At 46.3% G+C, this 26,666-nt stretch overlaps 2 protein-coding genes across 2 annotated transcripts in view; one reads left to right on the top strand and one right to left on the bottom strand.

Annotated features, from left to right (window-relative positions):
* The first annotated feature begins 4,758 nt into the window (after positions 1 to 4,758).
* Positions 4,759 to 14,729, top strand: LOC129706086 (aggrecan core protein-like). Its single transcript, XM_055650058.1, has 5 exons — positions 4,759 to 6,124; positions 7,827 to 8,581; positions 10,878 to 11,018; positions 11,984 to 12,095; positions 13,382 to 14,729. Exons 1-5 carry the CDS (start codon positions 6,070 to 6,072, stop codon positions 13,453 to 13,455), a joined length of 1,137 nt encoding a protein of 378 aa, XP_055506033.1. The 5' UTR covers positions 4,759 to 6,069; the 3' UTR covers positions 13,456 to 14,729.
* Positions 14,730 to 15,379: 650 nt separating this feature from the next.
* dennd11 (DENN domain containing 11) overlaps positions 15,380 to 26,666 on the bottom strand; it is a 33,028-nt gene continuing 21,741 nt past the window's right edge. Inside the window, exons 8-9 of the mRNA XM_055650057.1 lie at positions 25,332 to 25,400; positions 15,380 to 21,773 (exon numbers count right to left, since the gene is read on the bottom strand). Coding sequence (XP_055506032.1) covers positions 21,578 to 21,773; positions 25,332 to 25,400 — 265 coding nt within the window. The 3' untranslated portion in view covers positions 15,380 to 21,577. The remainder of the gene's footprint in view (positions 21,774 to 25,331; positions 25,401 to 26,666) is intronic.

The following is a 26,666-nucleotide window of genomic DNA, read 5'->3' as shown; positions in this document are numbered from 1 at the left end:
ATGCCTATCCAATTTATTTTTAAATGATACCAACGAACCTGCCTCCACCACTTCCACTGGAAGCTCATTCCATACCGCTACCACTCTCTGAGTAAAGAAGTTCCCCCTCATGTTACCCCTAAACCTCTGCCCCTTAATTCTGAAGTCATGTCCTCTTGTTTGAATCTTCCCTATTCTCAAAGGGAAAAGCTTGTCCACATCAACTCTGTCTATCCCTCTCATCATTTTAAAGACCTCTATCAAGTCCCCCCTTAACCTTCTGCGCTCCAGAGAATAAAGACTTAACTTATTCAACCTATCTCTGTAACTTAGTTGCTGAAACCCAGGCAACATTCTAGTAAATCTCCTCTGTACTCTCTCTATTTTGTTGACATCCTTCCTATAATTGGGCGACCAAAATTGTACACCATACTCCAGAATTGGTCTCACCAATGCCTTGTACAATTTTAACAGTACATCCCAGCATTGTAGTGCACCAGTCCCATAGACCAATGTCCATAATGCAGTAGAGGTGAATCAGCTGGTACTATAGCTTATGAAGGAACATTCTGATGCCTAATAATAGAGGGATAGAAGCTGTTCCTGAGTGACATGTATCGCCCTCGACCACCACCCCTGGCAGTGGGTTCCAGGCACACACCACCCTCTTGTCCAGCACATCTTTCAATGTTGACCCTCTCGCCCTCTAGTCTTTGACATTTCCACCATGAGCCAAAAGCTTCTGACTGTCTACCCTGTCTACATCTCTCATAACTTTGCACACTTCTATCAGGTCTCCCCTCAACCTCCTTAAAGCCATACCCTCGAGTCAATGGACAATAGGTGCAGGAGTAGGCCATTCGGCCTTTCGAGCCTGCACCGCCATTCAATATGATCATGGCTGATCATCCAACTCAGTATCCTGTACCTGCCTTCTCTCCATACCCTCTGATCCCCTTAGCCACAAGGGCCACATCTAACTCCCTCTTAAATATAACCAATGAACTGGCCTTCTGTGGCAGAGATTCACCATTCTCTGTGTGAAAAAAGTTCTTCTCATCTTGGTTTTAAAGGATTTCCCCCTTATCCTTAAGCTGTGACCCCTTGTCCTGGACTTCCCCAACATCGGGAACAATCTTCCTGCATCTAGCCTGTCCAACCCCTTAAGAATTTTGTAAGTTTCTATAAGATCCCCTCTCAATCTCCTAAATTCTAGAGAGTATAAACCAAGTCTATCCAGTCTTTCTTCATAAGACAGTCCTGACATCCCAGGAATCAGCCTGGTGAACCTTCTCTGCACTCGCTCTATGGCAATAATGTCCTTCCTCAGATTTGGAGACCAGAACTGTACGCAATACTCCAGGTGTGGTCTCACCAAGACCCTGTACAACTGCAGTAGAACCTCCCTGCTCCTATACTCAAATCCTTTTGCTATGAAAGCTAACATACCATTCGCTTTCTTTACTGCCTGCTGCACCTGCATGCCTACTTTCAATGACTGGTGCACCCAGGTCTCGTTGCATCTCCCCCTTTCCCAATCGGCCACCATTTAGATAATAGTCTGCTTTCCTGTTTTTGCCCATTCAATGTGCTCATGGCTGATCATCCACGATCAGTACCCCGTTCCTGCCTTCTCCCCATATCCCCTGACTCGGCAACGAGATTCGACGGCTGCCCGCGACATTTTCTTACCTCAGGCCCGAGCCGAGAGGAGCAGGAACACGGACTCTCCGGTAAACGTTCCCAAACCGGCCCCGAGACCCTCTCCTCCAAGTCCGCTGCTGCCAGGAGCGCTGCCCCATCCCAGAAGTGAGCAACTCTCACCTCTTCCTCCGTACCGGTGGCAAATGCAGCGAATCTTCACTGAAAAGAAACAGGGGCCACACACAGTCTTCGAATAAAGGGGAGGTCATTTAAGACTGAGGTGAGAAAAAACGTTTTCACCCAGAGATTTGTGAATTTATGGAATTCCCTGCCACAGAGGGCAGTGGAGGCCAAGTCACTGGATGGATTTAAGAGTGAGTTAGATAGAGCTCTAGGGGCTAGTGGAGTCAAGGGATATGGGGAGAAGGCAGGCACGGGTTATTGATAGGGGACGATCAGCCATGATCACAATGAATGGCGGTGCTGGCTCAAAGGGCCAAATGGCCTCCGCCTGCACCTATTTTCTATGTTTCTATTAAAACAACGTTAAAACATTACTAGAAGACAGGGTGAACTTCTCAAGTTGTCCCAAAGTATTTATTTTTCAAGCCCATCGAGTCTTTGTGGAGTACATCCTGCATTCTCAAAGAAATAGGAGACCCATTGAGCCCTGCAGACGGCAACAAAATAATGCCCACTTCATCTGCTGTGTGTGCTGTCATAGAAACATAGAAACATAGAAATTAGGTGCAGGAGTAGGCCATTTGGCCCTTCGAGCCTGCACCGCCATTCAATACGAACATGGCTGATCATCCAACTCAGTATCCCGTACCTGCCTTCTCTCCATACCCTCTGATCCCCTTAGCCACAAGGGCCACATCTAACTCCCTCTTAAATATACCCAATGAACTGGCCTCAACTACCTTCTGTGGCAGGGAATTCTCTGTCACTTGATTTAGAGTTATTAATTATTGCTAAGACTGGCTCGAAGGGCCGAATGGCCTCCGCCTCCACCTATTTTCTATGTACTGTACTACCTTTGGCCAGTTATATTGAGGTCTATCTTACTTCATTCAATGGCAGACGAAAATGCTGGAGAAACTCAGCGGGTGCAGCAGCATCTATGGGGCGAAGGAATAGGTAATGTTTCGGGTCGAAACCCTGAAGGAAATAGGCAACGTTTCGGACCGAAACCCGGAAGGGTTTCGGGCCAAAACGTTGCCTATTTCCTTCGCTCCATAGATGCTGCTGCACCCACTGAGTTTCCAGAAGGGTCTCGACCTGAAATGTCACCTATTCCTTCGGCCCTACAAGTCTGTGCCGGACAACTTTTTTTCCCTTAGTCCCACCTGCCTGCACTCATACCATAACCCTCCATTCCCTTCTCATCCATATGCCTATCCAATTTATTTTTAAATGATACCAACGAACCTGCCTCCACCACTTCCCCTCTCGTCCTTCTAAACTCCAGAGTGTACAAGCCCAGCTGCTCCATTCTCTAAGCATATGACAGTCCCGCCATCCCGGGAACTAACCTACACTGCACTCCCTCAATAGCAAGAATGTCCGTCCTCAAATTAGGGGACCAAAACTGCACACAATACTCCAGGCGTGGTCTCACTAGGACTCTGTACAACTGCAGAAGGACCTCTTTGCTCCTCAGTCCAGAGATATAACATGTTAATTCTCAACGCTGTGAACATTATCTCTAAGGCTTCACCTTCCAGCATGTGGCATCAAGAGGTCACTTACTCTCATAGTACACAGTGTCCTTTTTCGCATCTCGGAACTGAGTGAAAGATTAATCGATAACTTTTGTTACTTGTTCCACTTAACGCTGCTTTCCTGATTTCAATTGTTTCCTGTAAGCTTGACTGACTCAAAGCCAAAACGATACATACACTGGCCTCCGACAATTAAGGAAGAACTGCAGATGCTGGAAAAAAAAAAAATCGAAGGTAGACAAAAATTGCTGGAGAAACTCAGCAAGTGAGATAAAAATGCTGAAACGTCACCTATTTCCTTCGCTCCATCGATGCTGCCTCACCCGCTGAATTTCTCCAGCATTTTTGTCTACCTGGACTTCACTGAAGCCAGTGTCCAACCGAGGTGACTCTTCTTTTAAATATTCGCGTTATCCCGTCTATCATGTATCCGTGCACTGTAGGTGGACAAAAGTGCTGGAGAAACTCAGCGGGTGCAGCAGCATCTATGGAGCGAAGGAAATAGGCAACGTTTCGGGCTGAAATGCTGAAGGAAATAGGTAACGTTTCAGGCTGAAACCCTGAAGGAAATAGGCAACGTTTCGGGCTGAAATGCTGAAAGAAATAGGTAACGTTTCAGGCTGAAACCCTGAAGGAAATAGGCAACGTTTCGGGCCGAAACCCTGAAGGAAATAGGCAACGTTTCGGGCCGAAACCCTTACGGGTTTCGGCCCGAAACGTTGCCTATTTCCTTCGCTCCATCGATGCTGCTGCACCCGCTGAGTTTCTCCAGCATTTTTGTCCACCTTCGATTTTCCAGCATCTGCAGTTCCTTCTTAAACACATCCGTACACTGTAGACGGCTCGATTGTAATCACGTGCTGTCTTTCCACTGACTGGTTAGTACGCAACCGAAACTTTTCACTGTACCTCGGTACACGTGACAATAAACTAAACTAACTCTGAAAATTAACACAAAACCAATCCTTGTTACGAAAACAATTAAAATAATCGGATTGACCACAGAGGGATGATAGTCTGGTTTGAATTAAAAAAATGCATTGTAAAGTCTATACATGTCAAAAATATTCTGCCAGGGAGTCAGTCTGAAGAAGGCACCTGACCTAAAACGTTTAAAAAAAGGTGGTGGGTGCCTGGAACGCGCTACTAGGGGCGGTGGTGGAGGCAGATATACGATAGTGGTGTTTAAGAGGCTTTTAGACATACACATAGATATGCAAGGAATGGAGGGATAGGGATCACATACTGGCAGAGGAGAACAGTTTAACTTGGCATCAAGTTCGACACGGACATTGTGGGCCCGAGGGCCTGTTTTGAAGAAGGGTGTAGAAAATAGGTGAAGGAGTAGGCCATTCGGCCCATCGAGCCAGCACTAGCCCACATGTGGGTCTCGACCCGAAAAGTCACATAGAAACATAGAAAATAGGTGCAGGAGTAGGCCATTCGGCCCTTCGAGCCTGCACCGCCATTCAATATGATCATGGCTGATCATCCAACTCAGTATCCTGCACCTTCCTTCTCTCCATACCCCCTGATCCCTTTAGCCACAAGGGCCACATCTAACTCCCTCTTAAATATAGCCAATGAAATGGCCTCAACTACCTTCTATGATAGAAAATGATTTTTCTCATCTCAGTCCTAAAATAATTCCCCCTTATCCTTAAACTGTGTGGCCCCTTGTTCTGGACTTCCCCAACATCGGGAACAATCTTCCTGCATCTAGCCTGTCCAACCCCTTAAGAATTTTGTACGTTTCTATAAGATCCCCCCTCAATCCCCCCTAAATTCTAGCGAGTACAAGCCGAGTCTATCCAGTTTTTCTTCATATGAAAGTCCTGCCATCCCAGGAATCAGTCACCTATTTCTTCTCTCCAGAGATGCTGCCTGACCCGCTGAGTCACTCCAGCGTTTTGTGTTCACCATCGGCCTATTCCTGCTCTGTTCGATGCCTTTAAGATTTTACACAAAAAAGAGATGGAAATGTGTTTGAGAGGGAATAATATCAGTTCAGTGCCTAAGTGACAGATGCAATGTGCACCTGGGTCCCAGAGCAGTGAGTTTACATCCTGTGGTGACATTATGTCAGTTGACCTGAGATTCTGCTGCCATCCAAAGAATTTTAATGGGCAGTGTAGCCACCGAGAGATGCCACAAGATCAGGCGAGGTAGAGCCATCAATGTTAATTGTTCCAGCATGTGCTTTCAATGGTGTGATCGGTGTGTGAAACAAAACACTTTGTTCTGCAGCCGTTCTGGTTTAGGTGCGTGCATGTGTGTGTGTACTTTCCTTCCAAAGCACCGAATGAGTTACTTATGATCCGAATCAGAAGATGGACATAAAGTGATTTATTGTCCCTGAAGTTTCCCCGAGCCGACCATTCACCGGAGTCCCATCTGTTTAGCCCGCCGCGTACAACAACGACTAATTGAGTGGTGGCGCTGGATGGAGGAATCACACAGTGTTTGTCCTCACCGCTCCTCCAGCCACAAGCTGCCATTGACTTATTGGTTCCCAGAGACTCTGTCGTCAAGGCTGATCTAACCAATTGTATGTGGTTATTGTCACATATATAATTGGCATGCCCGTAATGATCAGATTGAATCGAGGACCAGAATGAAAGTGGACCGTTCCTGATTCTGTTTCAACAACATTAAAACCACTTTGGCATTAAAATTATTTTATTTTTACATTTCAGCCGAGAGAAGAAGCATTGTCCCCGACATGAAACAGAGGATGATCCTGTTGATCACAGCACTGCTGTCCTTTGATGCTGCAGGTTAGTCATGTACGCTGTTCTGATATTCCAATTTATAGAACGTGGAACAAGAATTTAAACTCATTTATGGATCTCCATTCCCTTTGCCCTATTTTCACACCTTACACTTCCTTATCTATGTATCTCCCTCCCCCCCGCTGACGTCGACCCGAAACTTCACCCTTTTCTTCCCTCCAGAGATGCGGCCTGTCCCGCTGAGTTATGCCCCCGTCCCACTTAGGAAACCTGAACGGAAACCTGAACGGAAACCTCTGGAGACTTCGGTTCCCGGAGGTTTTTGTCAGTCTCCCTACCTGCTTCCACTACCTGCAACCTCCAGCAACCACCTGCAACCTCCGGGAACCGCACGGAAACCTTGGGTGGGGCGCAAAGTCTCCAGAGGTTTCCGTTCAGGTTTCCTAAGTGGGACAGGGGCATTACTCCAGCATTCTATCTTTGTGCATTATACAGATTCACGCTAGTTTGATCAAGGTTTATAAATGGCATATATTATTTGTTTGAACATAATTTCTTTGGCTTACAATTTAAACCATATAATCTTGCATTACCTTCGAGGCATTTTTAAAAGGAGCATTAAATGAACCAATTAGGCAACATAGTGGTGTAGCGGGTAGAGATGCTGCCTCACAGCGCCAGAGTCCCGGGTTCGATCCTGACCACGGATGCTGTCTGTGTGGAGTTTGAATAGAAACATAGAAACATAGAAATTAGGTGCAGGAGTAGGCCATTCGGCCCTTCGAGCCTGCACCGCCATTCAATATGATCATGGCTGATCATCCAACTCAGTATCCCGTACCTGCCTTCTCTCCATACCCTCTGATCCCCTTAGCCACAAGGGCCACATCTAACTCCCTCTTAAATATAGCCAATGAACTGTGGCCTCGACTACCCTCTGCGGCAGAGAGTTCCAGAGATTCACCACTCTCTGTGTGAAAAAAGTTCTCCTCATCTCGGTTTTAAAGGATTTCCCCCTTATCCTTAAGCTGTGACCCCTTGTCCTGGACTTCCCCAACATCGGGAACAATCGTCCTGCATCTAGCCTGTCCAACCCCTTAAGAATTTTGTAAGTTTCTATAAGATCCCCCCTCAATCTCCTAAATTCTAGAGAGTATAAACCAAGTCTATCCAGTTTTTCTTCATAAGACAGTCCTGACATCCCAGGAATCAGTCTGGTCTTCTCTGTACTCCCTCTATGGCAATAATGTCCCTCAGATTTGGAGACCAAAACTGTACGCAATACTCCAGGTGTGGTCTCACCAAGACCCTGTACAACTGCAGTAGAACCTCCCTGCTCCTATACTCAAATCCTTTTGCTATGAAAGTTTCTCCCATGTTCTCCCTGTGACCGTGTGGGTTTCCTCCCACATCCCAAAGACGTGCGGGTTTGTAGGTTAATTAACCCTCTGTAACTTGCCCCCTTGTGTGTAGAGAGAGGATGAGAGGTGGGATAGCCTAGAACTAGCATGGACTGGGTGGGCCGAAGGGCCTTGTTTCCGTGCTGTATCTCTCAATCAATGAATCAAAGGAGAGTCAGGAGTGTTTAGTTGTCTTGTGCAATAGGAACCAATCGATCATTTCAATCAATCAACGCTTGGTTGAATTTAATTAAATGCAAAGATGTTGCCTGTTGGAAATAAGATACTTTTGGAGGCGTCAGTGACTGTTATAATTCTCTATTTGTTCATCTTATCCCATCTATCAGCAACAGTCAGCATTAATAATGTGGCACATAGATTCAACGAGAAGCAAGTGCCCATTTTCCGTCCTCATTTACCCGACAATAGGGCTCAGGTGAAGTTTCATTCACGGCCCTTCCCCGTGAATGAGAAATACAACGCGGTGAAACCGTATGCCCACCCCATCTCCCCCCCTGAAGCCCACAAGGCAGTGGCATCGTACACCTACCGGGCACCTCCTGACAACAACCCCGAGCTGTCCTACCATCGACCCCACCCATTCTACCCCCAGAGCAAGCCGACCTTCACTGGAGACTTTGCCCACCCCTTCTTCCTCAGCTCCCCCCAGAACCACCCGATGGCCAGCAATCTCCTGTCGCCGGATCTCAACCCCGGAGCATTCCCCTACCCCTTCCCCTTCTCCCTGGCCGCCTTCAACCCCAACAACCACAAGAAGACCACCTTCCCCTCGCCCGAGGTGGAGCCCTACCCCTCCTCCGAGCACGAGTCGGAGGTGGAGTTGTCCCACTCGTCCGACAACGGGACGGAGATGGAAGCCTACTCTTCGCAGGAGGACGAGGAGAAAGAGCTCGACTCCTCCGCCGAGGACGAGCTGGAACAGGAGAATTCTTCGGAGAACGAGGCGCTGAAGAAACCTTCACCTGACGAGATCGTAGCCCGTGGCCCGACCTCAAACTGTCTACTGGGCTGGGTCTACAACAGCGACCTTTCCACCTGCTACAACTTCTACCACAATAAGATGAACTGGATCCAGGCAGAGGTAAGATTCTAGCGCACCCTCCATCGTTAAAGCACCTCATCAGTTCCTTTAACAGCAACACGATATCATCCTTGCAGAAGCCCAACATGCTGGGGTTCCGGGTGCGATACTGGCAACGGGTGCTGTCTGTGTGGAGTTTGCACGTTCTCTCTGTGACCACGTGGGTTTCCTTTTTTCACACAGAGAGTTGTGAGTCTGTGGAATTCTCTGCCTCAGAGGGCGGTGGAGGCCGGTTCTCTGGATGATTTCAAGAGAGAGCTGGATAGGGCTCTTAAAAATAGCGGAGTCAAGTGATATGGGGAGAGGGCAGGAACGGGGTACTGATTGGGGATGATCAGCCATGATCACATTGAATGGCGGTGCTGGCTCGAAGGGCCGAATGGCCTCTACTCCTGCGCCTATTGTCTATTGTCTTCCACATCCCAAAGACATGTGGGTTTGTAGATTAATTGGCCCTCTGTAGTTGCCCCCTGGTGTGTTGGGGGTGGATGAGAAAGTGGGATAGCACAGAACTAGTTATCATGGTCGGCATGGACTGCTGTATCTCTCCAAACCCAGCGGGTCAGGCAGCATCTGTAGAGGCAATGGATGGGTCATCATCTTTTCGTCCATCTAGTTACAAATGTTGTCCTTGCTGTCATCGCCTGTCCTGTAAAGGGAGCAAGCATCTGGCGACAATCAGTGGAAGCCATCACTTGTGGCAATAGATGACGGTGGTGGCAGAATTAGCTCAAGACACTACTTCCAGTTTCCTGCCCCGCCACATGGACGCTTCTGCTATGGGGCCAATGGATGGGTGACATTTTGGGTTTGTGAGGGTGTTTAAGTAGGGCAGAAGCATGTTGGGGGGTTGGCAATGGAGGGGCATGTTTTTTCACACAGAGAGTGGTGAATCTCTGGAACTCTCTGCCACAGAGGGTAGTTGAGGCCAGTTCATTGGCTATATTTTAAGAGGGAGTTAGATGTGGCCCTTGTGGCTAAGGGGATCAGGGGGTATGGAGAGAAGGCAGGTACGGGATACTGAGTTGGGTGATCAGCCAAAAACTCAGCGGGTGCAGCAGCATCTATGGAGCGAAGGAAATAGGCAACGTTTCGTCCCGAAACCCTTCGGGTTTCGACCCGAAACGTTGCCTATTTCCTTTGGGTTTCGGCCCTATTTGAAGCTAGTTGAGGCCAGTTCATTGGCTATATTTAAGAGGGAGTTAGATGTGGCCCTTGTGGCTAAGGGGATCAGGGGTTATGGAGAGAAGGCAGGTACGGGATACTGAGTTGGATGATCAGCCATGATCATATTGAATGGCGGTGCAGGCTCGAAGGGCCGAATGGCCTACTCCTGCACCTAATTTCTATGTTTCTATGTTTTGGGATGATGCTTCAGGCTGATGGAGTAGGGGTGGGGGGAGCCTACCTCTATATTGTTTAAGAAAGAACTGCAGATGCTGGAAAAAAGTCCACCAAAGTTGAAAATATGTCCACCTCTGTATTATTGTCTCTGCATCTCTGAAAGCCATCCGCACCTTGGTGAGAGGCCATGTCAGCTTGCTGGGTCTCAGTCCCGTTCCTGAGTGCCCCGTTACAGCACCATTGACCCCAATCTATACTCCACACCGAGCTCCCCACCACCAGCCCCCTCGCATCATGGACCCCCTCTAGCACAATATAAGGTGCTGTTCCTCCAGTTTGCGTTGGCCCTCACTCTGGCAATGGTGGAGGCCCAGGACAGAAAGGTCAGTGTGGGAATGGGAAGGGGAGTTTTAAAGCCCTGTCCCATGGTACGAGTTCATTCCAAGTTCTCCTCTGAGTTAAAAAAAAAAAAATCAAACTCGTGGTAAGCACGGACAATGAACGCAGCGGGTACGTCGGAGCTCGGGGACGTCTCTTAGCGGCTCGCACCGCTAACGGCAGGTACTCGGGAAGACTCGCTAACGGCAGGTAACAGCACGGGAAGACTGGTGAAGATTTTTCAACACGATGAAAAATGTCCACGAGAGCCCCGAGTACCGACGAGTGGCCATTACCGTAAATCTCCGAGTTGGAATCAGGGCAAACTCGGGAGAGCTCTTGGAATGAACTTGTACCGTGGGACAGGGGTATGATGAGCGACCTGGAGATCCAGCTGGATTTGGCGGACCCAGCGCAAGTGTTGGGTGAATCGGTGGCCCGAGTCTACGCTTGGTCTCGTCGACATACAGGAGGCCACAGTGGGGAACAGGGGGCCCAGCAGATCACGAATGAGTGAAGCCAAACGCAATCTACAGGGGGTAATGTCTTGAAAGTATTTTCTGTTAATTTTTAGACCTCTTGCCAAACGTATGCTTCAGGGGGTCACCTGGCCTCTATACACTGGGAGGAACACAACCAGTTCATCCAGAACGTGATAAAGCACAACAATGCTGCCCAGGTCAGCACATGGATCGGTCTCAGTGACTGTCACAAGGTGAGCGTTCTTGTATGATTGTAGCCATTGTAGGTGGTTTGTGAATGCAGGCACTCCCCGACTTGGCAACCTGCGTAATCTCACATCGCACACATAAGCAATTCTTTCAGCTTGCTGCTTTATTCACGAGTTGCAGTTCGCTCCTGTTGTCGCATGCAATGCACTACTGCCATCCAATGCGGCCATTTCCGCAAACCAGTCTCATGGATGGTCCTCAGGTCCCAGCCTGAAACGTCACCTATCCATGTTCTCCACAGATGCTGCCTGACCCGCTGAGTTACTCCAGCACTCTGTGAAACGTCACCTATCCATGTTCTCCACAGATGCTGCCTAAACCGCTGAGTTACTCCAGCACTCTGTGAGACGTAACCTATCCATGTTCTCCACAGATGCTGCCTGACCCGCTGAGTTACTCCAGCACTCTGTGAAACGTCACCTATCCATGTTCTCCACAGATGCTGCCTGACCCGCTGAGTTACTCCAGCACTCTGTGAAACGTCGCCTATCCATGTTCTCCAGAGATGCTGCCTTACCCGCTGAGTTACTCCAGCACTCTGTGAAATAGGCTATCCATGTTTCACAGATGCTGCTGCCTGACCCCTGAAAGCAGCATCTATGGAGCGAAGGAAATAGTCAACGTTTCGTGGCCGAAATCCTTATGGAAATAGGCAACGTTTCGGGCCGAAACCCTTCCGGGTTTCGCTGCACCCGCTGAGTTACTCCAGCCCTCTGTGAAACACCACCTATCCATGTTCTCCACAGATGCTGCCTGACCCGCTGAGTTACCCCAGCGACCCTGTGAAACGTCACCTATCCATGTTCTCCCCAGATGCTGCCTGACCCACTGAGTTACTCCAGCACTCTGTGCCTTGTTTTGCTGTTAGTGACATCCAGTTTCATATTTCACACAGATGGTATTGTGATGGAAATTGATATCATTCATGACTTTTTTGATTTCCACATAGGAAGGAGTCTATCTGTGGACCGATGGAACGGCAACTGATTTCACAAAGTGGAACCACGATCATCTTGAGGATAAAGACGAGAGAGAAAACTGTGTGAACATTAATTCTGAAGGTACATTACAATTGTTCATTGTGTGTGTGTGTGTGTGTGTGTGTGTGTGTGTGTGTGTGTGTGTGTGTGTGTGTGTGTGTGTGTGTGTGTGTGTGTGTGTGTGTGTGTGTGTGTGTGTGTGTGTGTGTGTGTGTGTGTGTACGTACATGCAAGTACACTTCAGAAACTTGAAGATGCTAGCTGATTTAATAGAAGATTAATAGAGCAGTCCAGCACAGGAACAGGCCCTTCGGCCCACAATGTCCATGCTGAACATGATGCCAGACAACTGTATCTGCCTGCATGTGATCCACATACCTCCATATCCAAGTCTCTTAAACACCACTATCGTATCTACCTCCACCACCACCCCGGGCAGCGCGTTCCAGGCACCCACCACCCTCTGTATAAAAAATAAACCTGCCCCGTACATCTCCTTTAAACTTTGCCCCTCTCACCCTTAAAGCTATGCCCTCTAGAAACATAGAAATTAGGTGCAGGAGTAGAGGCCATTCGGCCCTTCGAGCCTGCACCACCATTCAATATGATCATGGCTGATCATCCAACTCAGTATCCTGTACCTGCCTTCTCTCCATACCCCCTGATCCCCTTAGCCACAAGGGCCACATCTAACTCCCTCTTAAATATAGCCAATGAACTGTGGCCTCAACTACCCTCTGGGGCAGAGAGTTCCAGAGATTCACCACTGTCTGTGTGAAAAAAAGTTCTTCTCATCTCGGTTTTAAAGGATTTCCCCCTTATCCTTAAGCTGTGACCCCTTGTCCTGGACTTCCCCAACATCGGGAGCAATCTTCCTGCATCTAGCCTGTCCAACCCCTTAAGAATTTTGTAAGTTTCTATAAGATCCCCTCTCAATCTCCTAAATTCTAGAGAGTATAAACCAAGTCTATCTAGTCTTTCTTCATAAGACAGTCCTGACATCCCAGGAATCAGTCTGGTGAACCGTCTCTGCACTCCCTCTATGGCAATAATGTCCTTCCTCAGATTTGTAGACCAAAACTGTACGCAATACTCCAGGTGTGGTCTCACCAAGACCCTGTACAACTGCAGTAGAACCTCCCTGCTCCTATACTCAAATCCTCTATGGCAATAATGTCCTTCCTCAGATTTGGAGACCACTACATATTGATATTTCCATCCTGGGTAAAAGACTCTGAAGCAAAATATTTTTCTTCAGACACAGATATTTATGCATATCCGCATATGTAAACAGGAGATCGGAAAACATTACGGAGACTCGGGACCATGTTTGCGACAGGATTTATTTTAAATTATTGTCCTTTCAGGCAATGGAGGTATATGGGACGACAGGACCTGTTCAGACGACCTTCCCTTCATCTGCGCCTACAAACTCTTTTGAAGCCAAGATGCTCCGTGCTTCACTAACTCCATTGATTTGCTTGACAATGCTCCTATTACAGTCTGTAGTCATTACAGCTACTCTTCCTATCAGTAAATAATAAAGACAACTGCAAAATAATTTGTATTGTTGGAGTTAATTTTCTGACAGTCCAGCAACCAATTTCTTTCAGTATTGAATAAGTATCAACATTTTAAGACTTTCTACAAATAATTTGTAAAAAAAAAAATACGTGCTTTTTTTTTGGATGTAGAAACAAGGAACTAGATGCTGGTTTACCAAACAAAAGTGCTGGAGTAACTCAGTGGGTCAGGCAGCGTCAGTGGCGAACATATCCATGTCCTCCAGAGATGCTGCCTGACCCATGGAGTTCCTCCAGCACTCTGTGTATTTCTTTGATGAGCTGCATACCAGTGCGTGAGCAATATTAAAGGCAAGCCAGATAGGTGATATTGTCCTCAAATTGTAAATAGTTCAGCATCTTGTCCCAGCGGTTTTGTTGCAAACCTAGAACTCGTTACCTTTCGGAAGCTCAGACCTTTTTGGACAGTGACCAAGCATCACCAGCAATGGGACATTTTACAACAAAAGTTATGAAGGGTTAGAAATTGGATTTATTGTTAAGGACAATAAAGGGGGTAAAATCAATTGGGTAAAAGTGAAAGGAGTGGATAGTTTTACAGGCTGGTTACAATGGGCCGAATGGCCTCCTTCAGGCAGCATCAATGGAGAACATGTCCATGTCCTTCAGAGATGCCGCCTGACCATGTTGTATGATTCTACAACTGAGCAATCGCATCCAGAAATGATTGGTGCAGCAGAATAATAATTCTACTCTATTTTGGTGAAGTCGAGTAAGATGATGCGGGGAAACACTGTGTTCATTATTTTGTATTATTATTACGCAAAAGATGTACTGTATAGGTTAAATAAATCTGATTGTAACTGTGGACAATGTATGCACACTTGCTGTGAAATAAAAGGAAGAATTTGTTGCTGGTCTTCACTTGTTGGGAGTTCACTGCTGTCCGTATGAGACTGAAGGAACATGTAGCAAATATTTCAACAGGGAATCAATGCACAGTTCCCAGCAGGTAAGGTAGAGGTTGATTGGTGTCATGTGTACCGAGGTAAAGGATGAGCTTTTGTCTTAGCACGGAAACAGGCTCTTCAGCCCAGCAAGTCGGCGCTCACCAGCGATCCCCATACACTAATTTACACACACACACTATATATACACACACTATATACATACACACACACACTATACATACACACACTATATACACACACACTCGCACACAATATATACACACACAATATATACACACACACACACACAATATATACACACACAATATACACACACACACACACACTATAATAATAATGTTTATAATAATGTTTATTTATATAGCACACACACACACACACTATACATACACACATAAATCCATACAATATACACACAATATACACACACACTCGCACACAATATATACACACACACACACACACAATACATACACACATACACACACAATATACACACACGCGCAGTTTTACAAATGTTGACCAATGGGACTCGCGCATAGATGGGGTACCTTGGTTGAGATGGACGGGTTGAACTAAAGATAGCCACAAAAGGCTGGAGTCACTCAGTGGGTCACAGCATTTCTGACGAAAAGGAATAGGTGACACTTGAGATCGAGACCCTTCTTCAGAGATAAAAGATCCTGTTTCCGTGCAGCATGGGCCTATGATTCCCAATCTGCACGTGCATCTGTGTGTATTAAACAGTGCCATACATTCACAGCATGTTGTCACAGGCCCACTTCAAACCAGCGGCTCTTTTACAAGTGTATCGTCTGGTTTAGACAGAAATACCGATACGTCAAGAATGCATCACCACTGACAAACAAGGTTTACTACAGATAGCTTTTAATTAGAAAATATATTAGGCACATCTATTCCGATTTACAGAGTACAAAATTAACATGAGACAGTGAGAAATATACATTCCTTCACGTATACTTTTTAATTTTTAAAAGTCAAGTCCATTTTTAATACCCTTGACAGCAGTGTTTGTTTTACATCCAGCATCTCCTAACCCCCACTAGTACAGAACACAGCAGCTTCACAGTGTGCTCTCTATGTGACATTTCCACAGTTCTCTGCAACATTTATTCACCGAAATGACAGAAAAAGCTCGAAATACTCATCGGATCTGAACCAGGCTCGTTTGAAATGTCAGGGACTTGACAAGTTTTCTCTCTCGGCAGCTACCGACCGACCCGTTTGTTTCTAGCAAGGCGTTTTTTATCTCAGGTTTCCAGAGTCTGTGGTATTGCTATCCAGTTATTAATGGCAGGAGCTTAAAAATCCAGAGTTTTAAGCAGATTAACCAAATGTCTTCAAACCAGCACATACAATTACATAACACAGTCAGATCAAGAGTCCTAATTTCCACCACGATCTTGGCAGGGGACGGGCAATATAGATTTTGCACCATTTCGCTCCTTGCTACCAAATTCTATTTGCAGTTTGATCACTCTTAACGTAAACTAATACTGGTGCATCTTAAATAATTAATATTTTCGTAATATACGCGAGTAGACTGTCACATCTTGTAACAACTGCACATAAAGAGTGGAGGCAAGCGTGGAAATAAAAGGCCAGTCACTTTCCTAAGTTATTGGTAATTATTTTAAATGCCACATTTTCGTGACATTATTGACAACACAAATGACAAATTAAATCCTGCCATCATAAATCTACTCATTATCTTGCACAATCCTATGTATCCTTTCCCCAATGGATGACGCATTAAGATTCACAGCTTCGACTGTAAAGAAAGAAAACTTAGTAAAAAGCAACTGCTGTGTGCTGCATCCATTCCCAATGCCTCGCTGCCCCAGCGCTGAACTCCCTACCATCAGTCTCAAGTAGGGTTCCTACCCGAAACCGCACCTATCCATGTTCTCCAGGCAAGCTGCTTGACCCGCTGAGTTACTCCAGCACTTTGTGCCTTTTCCTCGGTAAACCAGCATCTGCAGCTCCTGATTCCTACCTCTTCATCTAGACTGATTAGTGACGGACAAAAGTACAGAAGTATTTACTAACCTCAGCTTCTTGGATTTATAAAATAACACAATGCAACTTAAAATACTCAATTATACCTTTTAGTATTACATAGTTTTCGGAATGTTTTATTAAACATGTCTGTAGACAATTGACAATAGGTGCAGGAGTAGGCCATTCGGCCCTTCGAGCCACCACCGCCATTCAATGTGATCATGGCCGACAGGACAATTACAATATCGTCCATAGAAGTAGATGGGTTTACCCATCCCTCAGGCAGTATCTGATACACATACTCATTGATGCATGCAAGCAGAAACACATCTGCAAGTGTGTAAAAGTACATCCACACCCAGAGAGAAACAAAAAAGTGTGCTACAACGAGAAGATTCAAAAAGTCCATCTATATCCATGGACCAACAAGAGGGGGGATTACAATGAAAAGACTGGAAATAAAAAGTAGAATGTACAAGTAAACTTCATGCCTAAATGACTCAAGTGTGTTCTGTAAACTTCCTATATAACGTGGACCAATTCTTTCAAAATTTGAGGTGAGTCTGACAGGGAACAGAAGGTCAGTCGGGTTACAGGTTGGGAAGTTGGATGCACTTTGCAAGTAGAGTTTAGAATTCTTTTAGCCCTGTCCCACGGTACGAGTTCATACCAAGAGCTCTCCCGAGTTTAAAAAAAATCTAACTCGTGGTAAGCACGGAGAATGAACGTAGCGGGTACGTCGGAGCTCGGGGACGTCTCTTAGCGCTAACGGTAGGTACTCGGGAAGACAGAGTGTGTGAAATGTTTTAAGTTTCATGAGCGATGCTCCGGTAATCCCTGGGAAACGTCTTCTGATTTTGCACTGTACAACTGTTACTTTGCAAGATGACAATAAAGGTTGATTGATTGATTGATTGATTAAAGACTCGCTAATGGCAGGTAAGACTCGTGAAGATTTTTCAACATGATGAAAAATGTCCACGGGAGCCCCGAGGAGCCATTACCGTAAATCTTCGAGTTCGAATCAGGGCAAACTCGGGAGAGCTCTTGGAATGAACTCGTACCATGGGGCAAGGGGTTTTCCATGCAGCTGCATGCAACGCCTGCACTGCTTGTAACATGGGCAACGCACTCTGAATTGTTGCACTTTTCAGGATTAATTCAGATTCACCCTCTACCTCCATCGTCGACACCTTCAACCCGTAACTGCTGCCTAATGGCTAAGTTTCGGCATCAAGAAACATTAGCTCATGTTAAAGCAAGGGCAGGGACAAACATGAATGCCTCACTATTACTGTCATTAGCAGTAGTAAAAGGCACACCCCATCACCAAAGTTTTTTCTAAAAAAAATAACAACCAAAGCAGCTAATCAGACTAGATAAGTAGTTGAAGATTTTACAAATGATAGGTGTAACATCACCAAAAAGTATCAACGTGCAAGATTGAAGTGTAATCCCAACCTTGATTGAGCAGAAAATAGGCGGAGATACAGCACTGTACTGTAGCCTAGGATCTGGGGATCTTCATTCAGTGTCCATTGACAAAAGTGCTAGAGAAACTCAGCGGGTGCAGCAGCATCTATGGAGCGAAGGAAATAGGCAACGTTTCGGGCCGAAACCCTGAAGGAAATAGGCAACGTTTCGGGTCGAAACCCGGAAGGGTTTCGGCCCGAAACGTTGCCTATTTCCTTCGCTCCATAGATGCTGCTGCACCCGCTGAGTTTCTGCGGCAAAAAGGCACAAAAAGCTGGAGTAACTCAACGGGACAGGTAGCATCTCTGGAGAGAAGGAATGGGTGATGTTTCGGGTCGAGACCCTTCTTCAGGCTAGATGCGACCCGAATCGTCACCCATTCCTTCTCTCCAGGGATGCTGCCCGTGCCGTTGAGTTACTCCAGCAGTTTGTGTCTATCTGTGGCTTAGACCAGCATTTGCAGTTCCTTCCTGCACTTGTATATCTGGAAAGTGTGAGGCCTGCATTTATGGTCCCCATGAGAAATCACTAACAACCCCACACACCATTTGTGGTAAAACATGACATTTACCATTTAAAATAAAGCCAGCAGCATATGTGACAAATCAGGTTTATATTCTCTGAACCATTTGGAGTGTCAATAGACAATAGGTGCAGGAATAGGCCATTCGGCCCTACGAGACAGCACCACCATTCAATGTGATCATAGCTGATCATCCCCAATCAGTACCCCGTTCCTGCCTTCTCCCCATATCCCCTGACTCCGCTATCTTTAAGAGCCCTATCTAGCTCTCTTTTTAAAGCAACCTGCCTCCACCGCCCTCTGAGTGTCAAATCTCTTTAGTAAAGCAACCAGTGTAAAAATAATTAAAATAAGATCAGAAAGGCCAATTTAATTTTGAGAACTTAAGGGGAATGGAAACAGACAAATATATTGGGAATTATCTTAAATTATACAAATAACTAGCAAGTCTATTGCACATAGCTACACTGAATTTCACATTGATGGGTTGATCAATATCTATACACAAATCTCTAGATTTTCACTTTAATATGTTTATCATTAGAGCATTTATCATAGAACATAGAACAGTACAGCACAGGAACAGGCCCTTCGGCCCACATAGTCTGTGCTGAATATGATGCCAAGTTAAACTGATCACCTCTGCCTACATGTGGTCCATAACCATATGCTATCATCAAAAAGTGTCTTAAACACCACTATCATCTCTGCCTCCACCATAGCAAGCCGCATATTCCAGCTTTCCAATGTAAAAACACTTGCCCAGCACATCTCCTTTAATCGATGCCTCTCACACCTGAATGGTATGTGCTACAATCTTTAACACAGCCACCCTGTGGAAAACGGTTCTGCTTACCTTCGATGCGTCTCCTAATTCATTACACTTCTATCCTCTCAGCCTACCATGCTCTAGAGAAAACAATCCAAGTCTGTCCTACAATCAGCCAGCAATTTGTCTGAAAACTAACCTAAAGGGCCTGTCCCACTTACGTGATTTTTTTTCCCCCATCATAGTCGCAGCAGGTGGCAGAAAAATGTCAACGTGTTGAAAATCTAACGGCGACCAGAAAAAGGTACGACTCTTTGGGCGACTACTCACGACCATACAGGCGTCACCCCGCAACTGCACCTGTATGGTGGTGAGTAGTCGCCCAAAGAGTCGCACCTCTTTCAGGTGAGTAGTCGCCCAGAGTCCTACCTCTTTCAGGCGAGTAGCCGCCCAAAGAGTCGCACCTTTGTCCAGTCGCCGCTGAATTTTCAACATGGCCATTACGACTGTAAGCCCCTATCACACCAGGGACTAACTTTACTGTACCATTCTACTGTAGTGTGGTGTCTTTTTAAAATTGCTGTTTTCTTCTTTTTTCCTCCCATAAATATGTAATATGTGATTCTGTTCCATTCTGTTTTTTGTGTGCACAATTCGTGAGCGTCGCCACTTTCATTTCACTGCACATCTCGTATGTGTATGTGACAAATAAAGTCGACTTGGCTTGATGTTGAGAATTTCCGTCGACCTGCTGCGAGTATGACGGGTGCCGGCAAGTTGGCGAAAAAAAAAAATAAATTGCGTAAGTGGGACAGGCCCCTTTAGTGGTACGTAGTCAGAATCTAACTGAGCAAACACCTTTTGTTCCTTACTTCCAAAATGCTACGGTTTAAATCATCACACTAACAATACTCTTTAACCATAAAACAATTACAGCACAGAAACAGGCCATCTCGGCCCTTTTAGTCCGTGCCGAACACTTACTCTCACCTAGTCCCATCTACCTGCACTCAGACCATAACCCTCCATTACTTTCCCGTCCATATACCTATCCAATATATTTTTAAATGATAAAATCGAACCTGCCTCCACCACTTCCACCGGAAGCTCATTCCACACAGCTACCACTCTCTGAGTAAAGAAGTTCCCCCTCATGTTACCCCTAAACTTCTGTCCCTTAATTCTCAAATCATTTAATGCTTGGATAGGTGGTAATCGGTGCAATTCGCCAGTGACATGTAACATCAGTAAGTTATCATCAATAAATCAAGTAACGGTGACAATATCAGAGGCCATACGCAGGGAAATGCTTGAAACTTTGACGGTACAAAAGTTCAAATTGGCAGTGTAAATAAATAATTATTTTCCTAATAATCACATTGCCATTTGTTATTTAGTGGTCAAATTCATCACTTCAAAAAAAAAGGACTGGGTGATTGCCACTAACGTGTGGCCACTCAGAGCAGCTTAGAGAGGGCCTTGTGAAATCTAACGCAACTCTTCTCACAAGGCAGACATCAAGCTTGGCAGAAGGACAAACAATACATTAAGGAGGACAAAATTGCCGGAGAAACTCAGCCGGTGTGGCAGCATCTATGGAGCGAAGGAAATAGGCATCTTTTGGTCCTGAAACCCTGGCGGAAATAGGCAACGTTTCGGGCCGAAACCCGGAAGGGTTTCGACCCGAAACGTTGCCTATTTCCTTCGCTCCATAGATGCTGCCGCACCCGCTGAGTTCCTCCAGCATTTTTGCCTACCTTCAATTCTCCAGCATCTGCAGTTCCTTCGTGAACAATACATCAAGGCGTCTCCCTGCAGTCCGGTGAAAGCACACGGATATTTGTGTAGGCGCGCGCAAGTCCATGTGTGCATGTGCCAACTCACACTGCTACATACAACAGTCACACATGGGCAACAAAAAACAACAGAATCACAATAACTTTTATCAACAGAAGGTAAAAAAAAAAAAATTCAAGAACACTCTCCTATCTGAAAATCCTTCCAATGAGTGTTTCTTCCCTGTGAAATCATCCTGATTTTTCCCTCAGGTTAATTTTTACACAGTCTTTGAATTGATAAGACAACGGGAAAGGGAGAAAAATGCACGTGACTCGTGAACTGACCTGGACACGGCCCAAAAAAATCGCAGTGTGTGCCACAGTACAATTGCACTTGTCTCCTATGTTATTAGTTTGTTTTGTTTTGTTTAAACACTACTCGTCAATCCATTGAGTATCTTGGACCGACCGGTCCAGTTCATGGCGCTCGGCAGAAGCCCTGGATCAGGGACAGCAGGGATTATCAATAACCAGCATTACATCGATCCCGTACACCTCCAGCAGGTCCATCAGGAAGATGCGGTCTCCCTGCGGGTCCAGTCCCATACTCCTCACATGATCAGCTGTCAGAGTCTTGTCCTGACAGGCCGACACCTCCAGTAACATCTGAAATATGCGATTGTTCTGTTCCATGAAAAACCTGCAGGAAAAAGGTCAAACTGTTAGATTGCTCAAAGGCACTCAGTCCTTAGGAGTGTTGTACGCAGGCATGGAAATCGCTATCAAAACATGCGGGGGGGGGATGCAATTTCTTGGTAGCCGAGCGTGCACATGTGCGTGCACACACACACGCGCGCATGCGCACACACGCGAGGCTTCGGCCGTGGGCCCTGTGGACGGTAACATCGGGAGCCGACCTGGTTGGTGACCGACTCCGAACTCCAGCAACAGCAGCTTCGTCCGCCCCGAATCATGGGGCTTGAATCGGCCCGTTTGCGGGACCTTTCATCGCCCGGCGGGGGCTCCAACATCGGGAGCCTCGATCGCCTCGATGCAGCAGTTTGATTTTAAGCCGCGCCGGGCGCTAAAAGGCCCCGCGAACGGGCCGATTCAGCCCTTAGAAAGCGTCTGATAAAGTCCCCCGTCCCCCCAGGATTTCCGCCCATGACTGTATGCATATGTCAAAAAAAAATAGTCACCATTGACTCGTTTGCTGCGTAAGATATCCTGATCAGAGCTCTTCCTAAATACCGAAGATGGACACAAAGTGCTGGAGTAACTCAGCGGGTCAGGCAGTATCTCGGGAGAAGAAGGATGGGTGACGTTTCGGGTCGGGACCTTTGATTCAGACTGACAGTAGAGGGGAGAGCCACCGGTTCAGGAACAGCTCCTTCCCAGTTGTTATCGAACGGGCCTCTCACCAGTTACAGTACGGACCTGAGCTCCCATCTACCTCAGTGGAAACCAACAAACTTTCTCTATCGGATTTCAATGTTATACTTTTGCACCAAATGTTGTGTCTTTACACTGTGGATGGTTTGATTGTATTGATAACTGTTTTTGTGACGCAACAAAAGCTTTTCAATGTATCTCATGACCATAATAAATTAAAGGCAGTGTTTCGGCCCGAAACGTCGCCTATTTCCTTCGCTCCATAGATGCTGCTGCACCCGCTGAGTTTCTCCAGCAATTTTGTGTACCCGCAAATCTAACAAAATCCCAGTTGTGAAGGATTGAGTTATTAAAAATAAAATCACTCCGAGCTTTCTGCATTATTGTGATTGATCGGTTAATTGATTGATTTGGAGACACAGCATGGAAATATGCATGGTGTCGGCACTAGTTCAACATTATCCCACTGTCTCATTCTCGCACAGCATAGAACACCACAGGAGATCCTTCTTCGCTAGATGCAGGAAGATTGTTCCCGATGTTGGGGAAGTCCAGGACAAGGGGTCACAGCTTAAGGATAAAGGGGGAAATCCTTTAAAACCGAGATGAGAAGAACTTTTTTCACACAGAGAGTGGTGAATCTCTGGAACTCTCTGCCGCAGAGGGTAGTTGAGGCCAGTTCATTGGCTATATTTAAGAGGGAGTTAGATGTGGCCCTTGTGGCTAAGAGGATCAGGGGGTATGGAGAGAAGGCAGGTACGGGATACTAAGTTGGATGATCAGCCATGATCATATTGAATGGCGGTGCAGGCTCGAAGGGCCGAATGGCCTCTACTCCTGCACCTAATTTCTATGTTTCTACGTTTCCCTGTGGCTATCAAACAGTACAACTCCTTCCCCCCTCTGTCGTGGGGTAGACCGACACCCTCCCCCCCCCCCCCCCCCCCCCCCCCCCCCCCCCCCCCCCCTCCCCCCCCCCATCCCAATCCTTACACATCCCCAATCCTGGACTTTTCACTCTTCACTTTAATTTCATGTTTCATGGGTCTCGTTGTGTTTTATTTACGACTGTTGGCAGACCAATTTCCCTCCTGCTATATCTAAAGTTCTATCGTTCCGTATCGTACAATCCCTGCACACTCGGGGCAGTTTATTGAGGGCCCATTGACCTACAAACCCGCACGTCTGTGTGGAGTTTACACGCTCTCCCTGTGAGCGCGCGTGTTTCCGAAGGAAACGTGTAAGCTCCACACAGACAGCACCCGAGGTCAGGATTGAAACTGGGTCTCTAGCGCTGTGAGGCACCACCGTGTTATTTCAGCTCTACAGATTTTGATTATGTCATTAAATGCAGAATAATGAAATTATCTCTACTTGTAATTAAATAAATAGATAATTAAATGAACAAGTAGATAATTAATTATGATCTGCATATAATGATCTCTTGGTGATTACTAATCCCAATGACCTTTCGTTTCATTTACACATCGACACATAATCCTTGCACTGGGAGGAACTGTGGATGCTGGTTTAAAACGAAGATAAGACACAAAATGCTAGGGTGACTCAGCGGGACAGGCAGCATCTCTGGAGAGAAGGAATAGGTGGCGTTTTGGGTCGAGACCCTTAGTCTTAGAGTGATTCAGCATTCGGCCCAACTTGCCCACACCGGCCAACATTTCCCAGCTACACTAGTCCCACCTGCCCGCATTTGGCCCGTATCCCTCCAAACCTGTCCTATCCATGTACCTGTAACTGTTTGTTAAACGTTGGGATAGTCCCAGCCTCGACTACCTCCTCTGGCAGCTCGTTCCATACACCCACCACCCTTTGTGTGAAAAAGTTACCCCTCAGATTCCTATTAAATCTTTTCCTCTTCACCTTAAACATATGTCCTCTGGTCCTCCATTCGCCTACTCTGGGCAAGAGACTCTGCCCGATCTATTCCTCTCATGATTTTACACTACCTTCTAATCCTTATTGTGCATTATAAATCTTTTTACGTAGTGGCGCCTTAAAACATGAAGAGCCATGTCACTTTTTCAATAAAATGGTACAAATCAAATTCATTTGATGCCTAACCTGCTTTCCGGGAAATCATTTGTATTGGAATCAGACTTTCCTGAAAAATATTGTGATACAAGGAACTGCAGATGCTGGTTTACAAAACAAGACTCCAAATGCTGGAGTAACTCAGCAGGTCAGGCAGCACCTCTGGAGAATGTGGCTAGGCGATGCTTCGAGTCAACTGCCATCAGTCCCCTAGCATCACCTATCCATGTTCTCCATAGATGCTGCCTGACCCGCTGAGTTACTCCAGCACTTTGTGAAACGTCACCTATCCATGTTCTCCACAGATGTTGCCTGACCCGCTGAGTTACTCCAGCACTCTGTGAAACGTCACCTATCCGTGTTCTCCACAGATGCTGCCTGACCCGCTGAATTACTCCAGCACTCTGTGAAACGTCACCTATCCATGTTCTCCACAGATGCTGCCTGACCCGCTGAGTTATGGCGCAGCAGCATCTATGGAGCTAAGGAAATAGGCAACGTTTCGGGCCGAAATCCTTCTGGAAATAGGCAACGTTTCGGGCCGAAACCCTTACGGGTTTCGGCCCAAAACGTTGCCTATTTCCTTAGCGCCATAGATGCTGCCTGACCCGCTGAGTTACTCCAGCACTCTGTGAAATGTCACCTATCCATGTTCTCCACAGATGCTGCCTGACCCGCTGAGTTACTCCAGCACTCTGTGAAACGTCACCTATCCATGTTCTCCACAGATGCTGCCTGACCCGCTGAGTTACTCCAGCAAATGTGCCTAAAATATATTCCTCTGCTCTGTGCCAATGGAAACACAAGTACTTACATAATGAACAGATCCTCTTCACTTCCACTGCAATCTCCTCCCACCTCCTGAGAATAAAGCAGCATTTGTCTGTTGGAACAATATAAATTGGTTATAAGCAGCAGGATTCATTTAGCAAAAAAGCACACAGACTCCAAGCACACAGGCTGAGTTCAAACGAAAATTCAAATGGCAAAGGGGATTTATAACGTGGTTTAGCCCCATTCTGATATATCACCATCACCAAAACAAGTCCAACTATTCCAGATCATTTCACATGATGAAGCAGAATAGGCACAGAAACAAGACTTACCAATTCAACTGTAGTGCTACAAGACAGCTGCAAAGTGGAAAATAACCTTCACAAAAAAAAGGGGAACCTATTTATTCAGTCAATTTAGACACACGGATTTGCAGTTTAAGTCATAGAGGGAAACAGGCCCTTCGACCCAACCTACCCACACCGGCCAACATGTCCCAGCTACAGTAGTCCCACCTGCCAGCATTAAGTTCATGCTAATTAAAAAAAAGACACAAAGTGCTCGAGTACCTCAGCGGGTCAGACAGCATCTCTGGAGAACAGGATAGGTGATGTTTCTGGGTTAGGGCCTTTCTTCACACCCATGTTCTCCAGAGATGCTGCCAGACCTGCTGAATTATTCCTGCACCTTGTGTCTTTTCTCATCTAACCATAGCAGACAATTCAAAACAAAAGACACAGAGTGCTGGAGTAACTCAGCGGGTCAGGCAGCATCTGTGGAGAACATGGATAGGTGACGTTTCACAAAGTGCTGGAGTAACTCAGCGGGTCAGGCAGCATCTGTGGAGAACATGGATAGGTGACGTTTCACAGAGTGCTGGAGAAACTCAGCGGGTCAGGCTGCATCTCTGGGGAACATGGATAGGTGACGTTTCACAGAGTGCTGGAGTAACTCAGCGGGTCAGGCTGCATCTCTGGAGAACATGGATAGGTGACGTTTCACAGAGTGCTGGAGTAACTCAGCGGGTCAGGCTGCATCTCTGGGGAACATGGATAGGTGACGTTTTGGGCTGGCACCTTTCCATGTTCTACAAAGATGCTGCCTGACCTGTTGAGCTTCAACACTCTGTGTCTTTTATTCAGTCAATTATTGTTCAATCAATCTACCATCTGTCAGAATGGCGTAAGGGTCATCGACATAACAGGGCACCTTGGGCTCCAGACTTCAGTAGAGCTATAATTAACACAAGGACAAAGTGGGGACTGTACAGATGCTGTATTCAATTCAGTTCCTATCCGAGACAAAGCAGCTTCCTTGATTCCATTTCATCTGCTCTATTAAATGATTCATGCGTTCCCATGAGAGAGGATTGTGT

Source organism: Leucoraja erinacea, chromosome 19, assembly GCF_028641065.1.
Source record: "Leucoraja erinacea ecotype New England chromosome 19, Leri_hhj_1, whole genome shotgun sequence".
Classification (NCBI taxonomy): domain Eukaryota; kingdom Metazoa; phylum Chordata; class Chondrichthyes; order Rajiformes; family Rajidae; genus Leucoraja; species Leucoraja erinaceus.
This window is presented reverse-complemented; position numbering and strand designations above follow the sequence as displayed.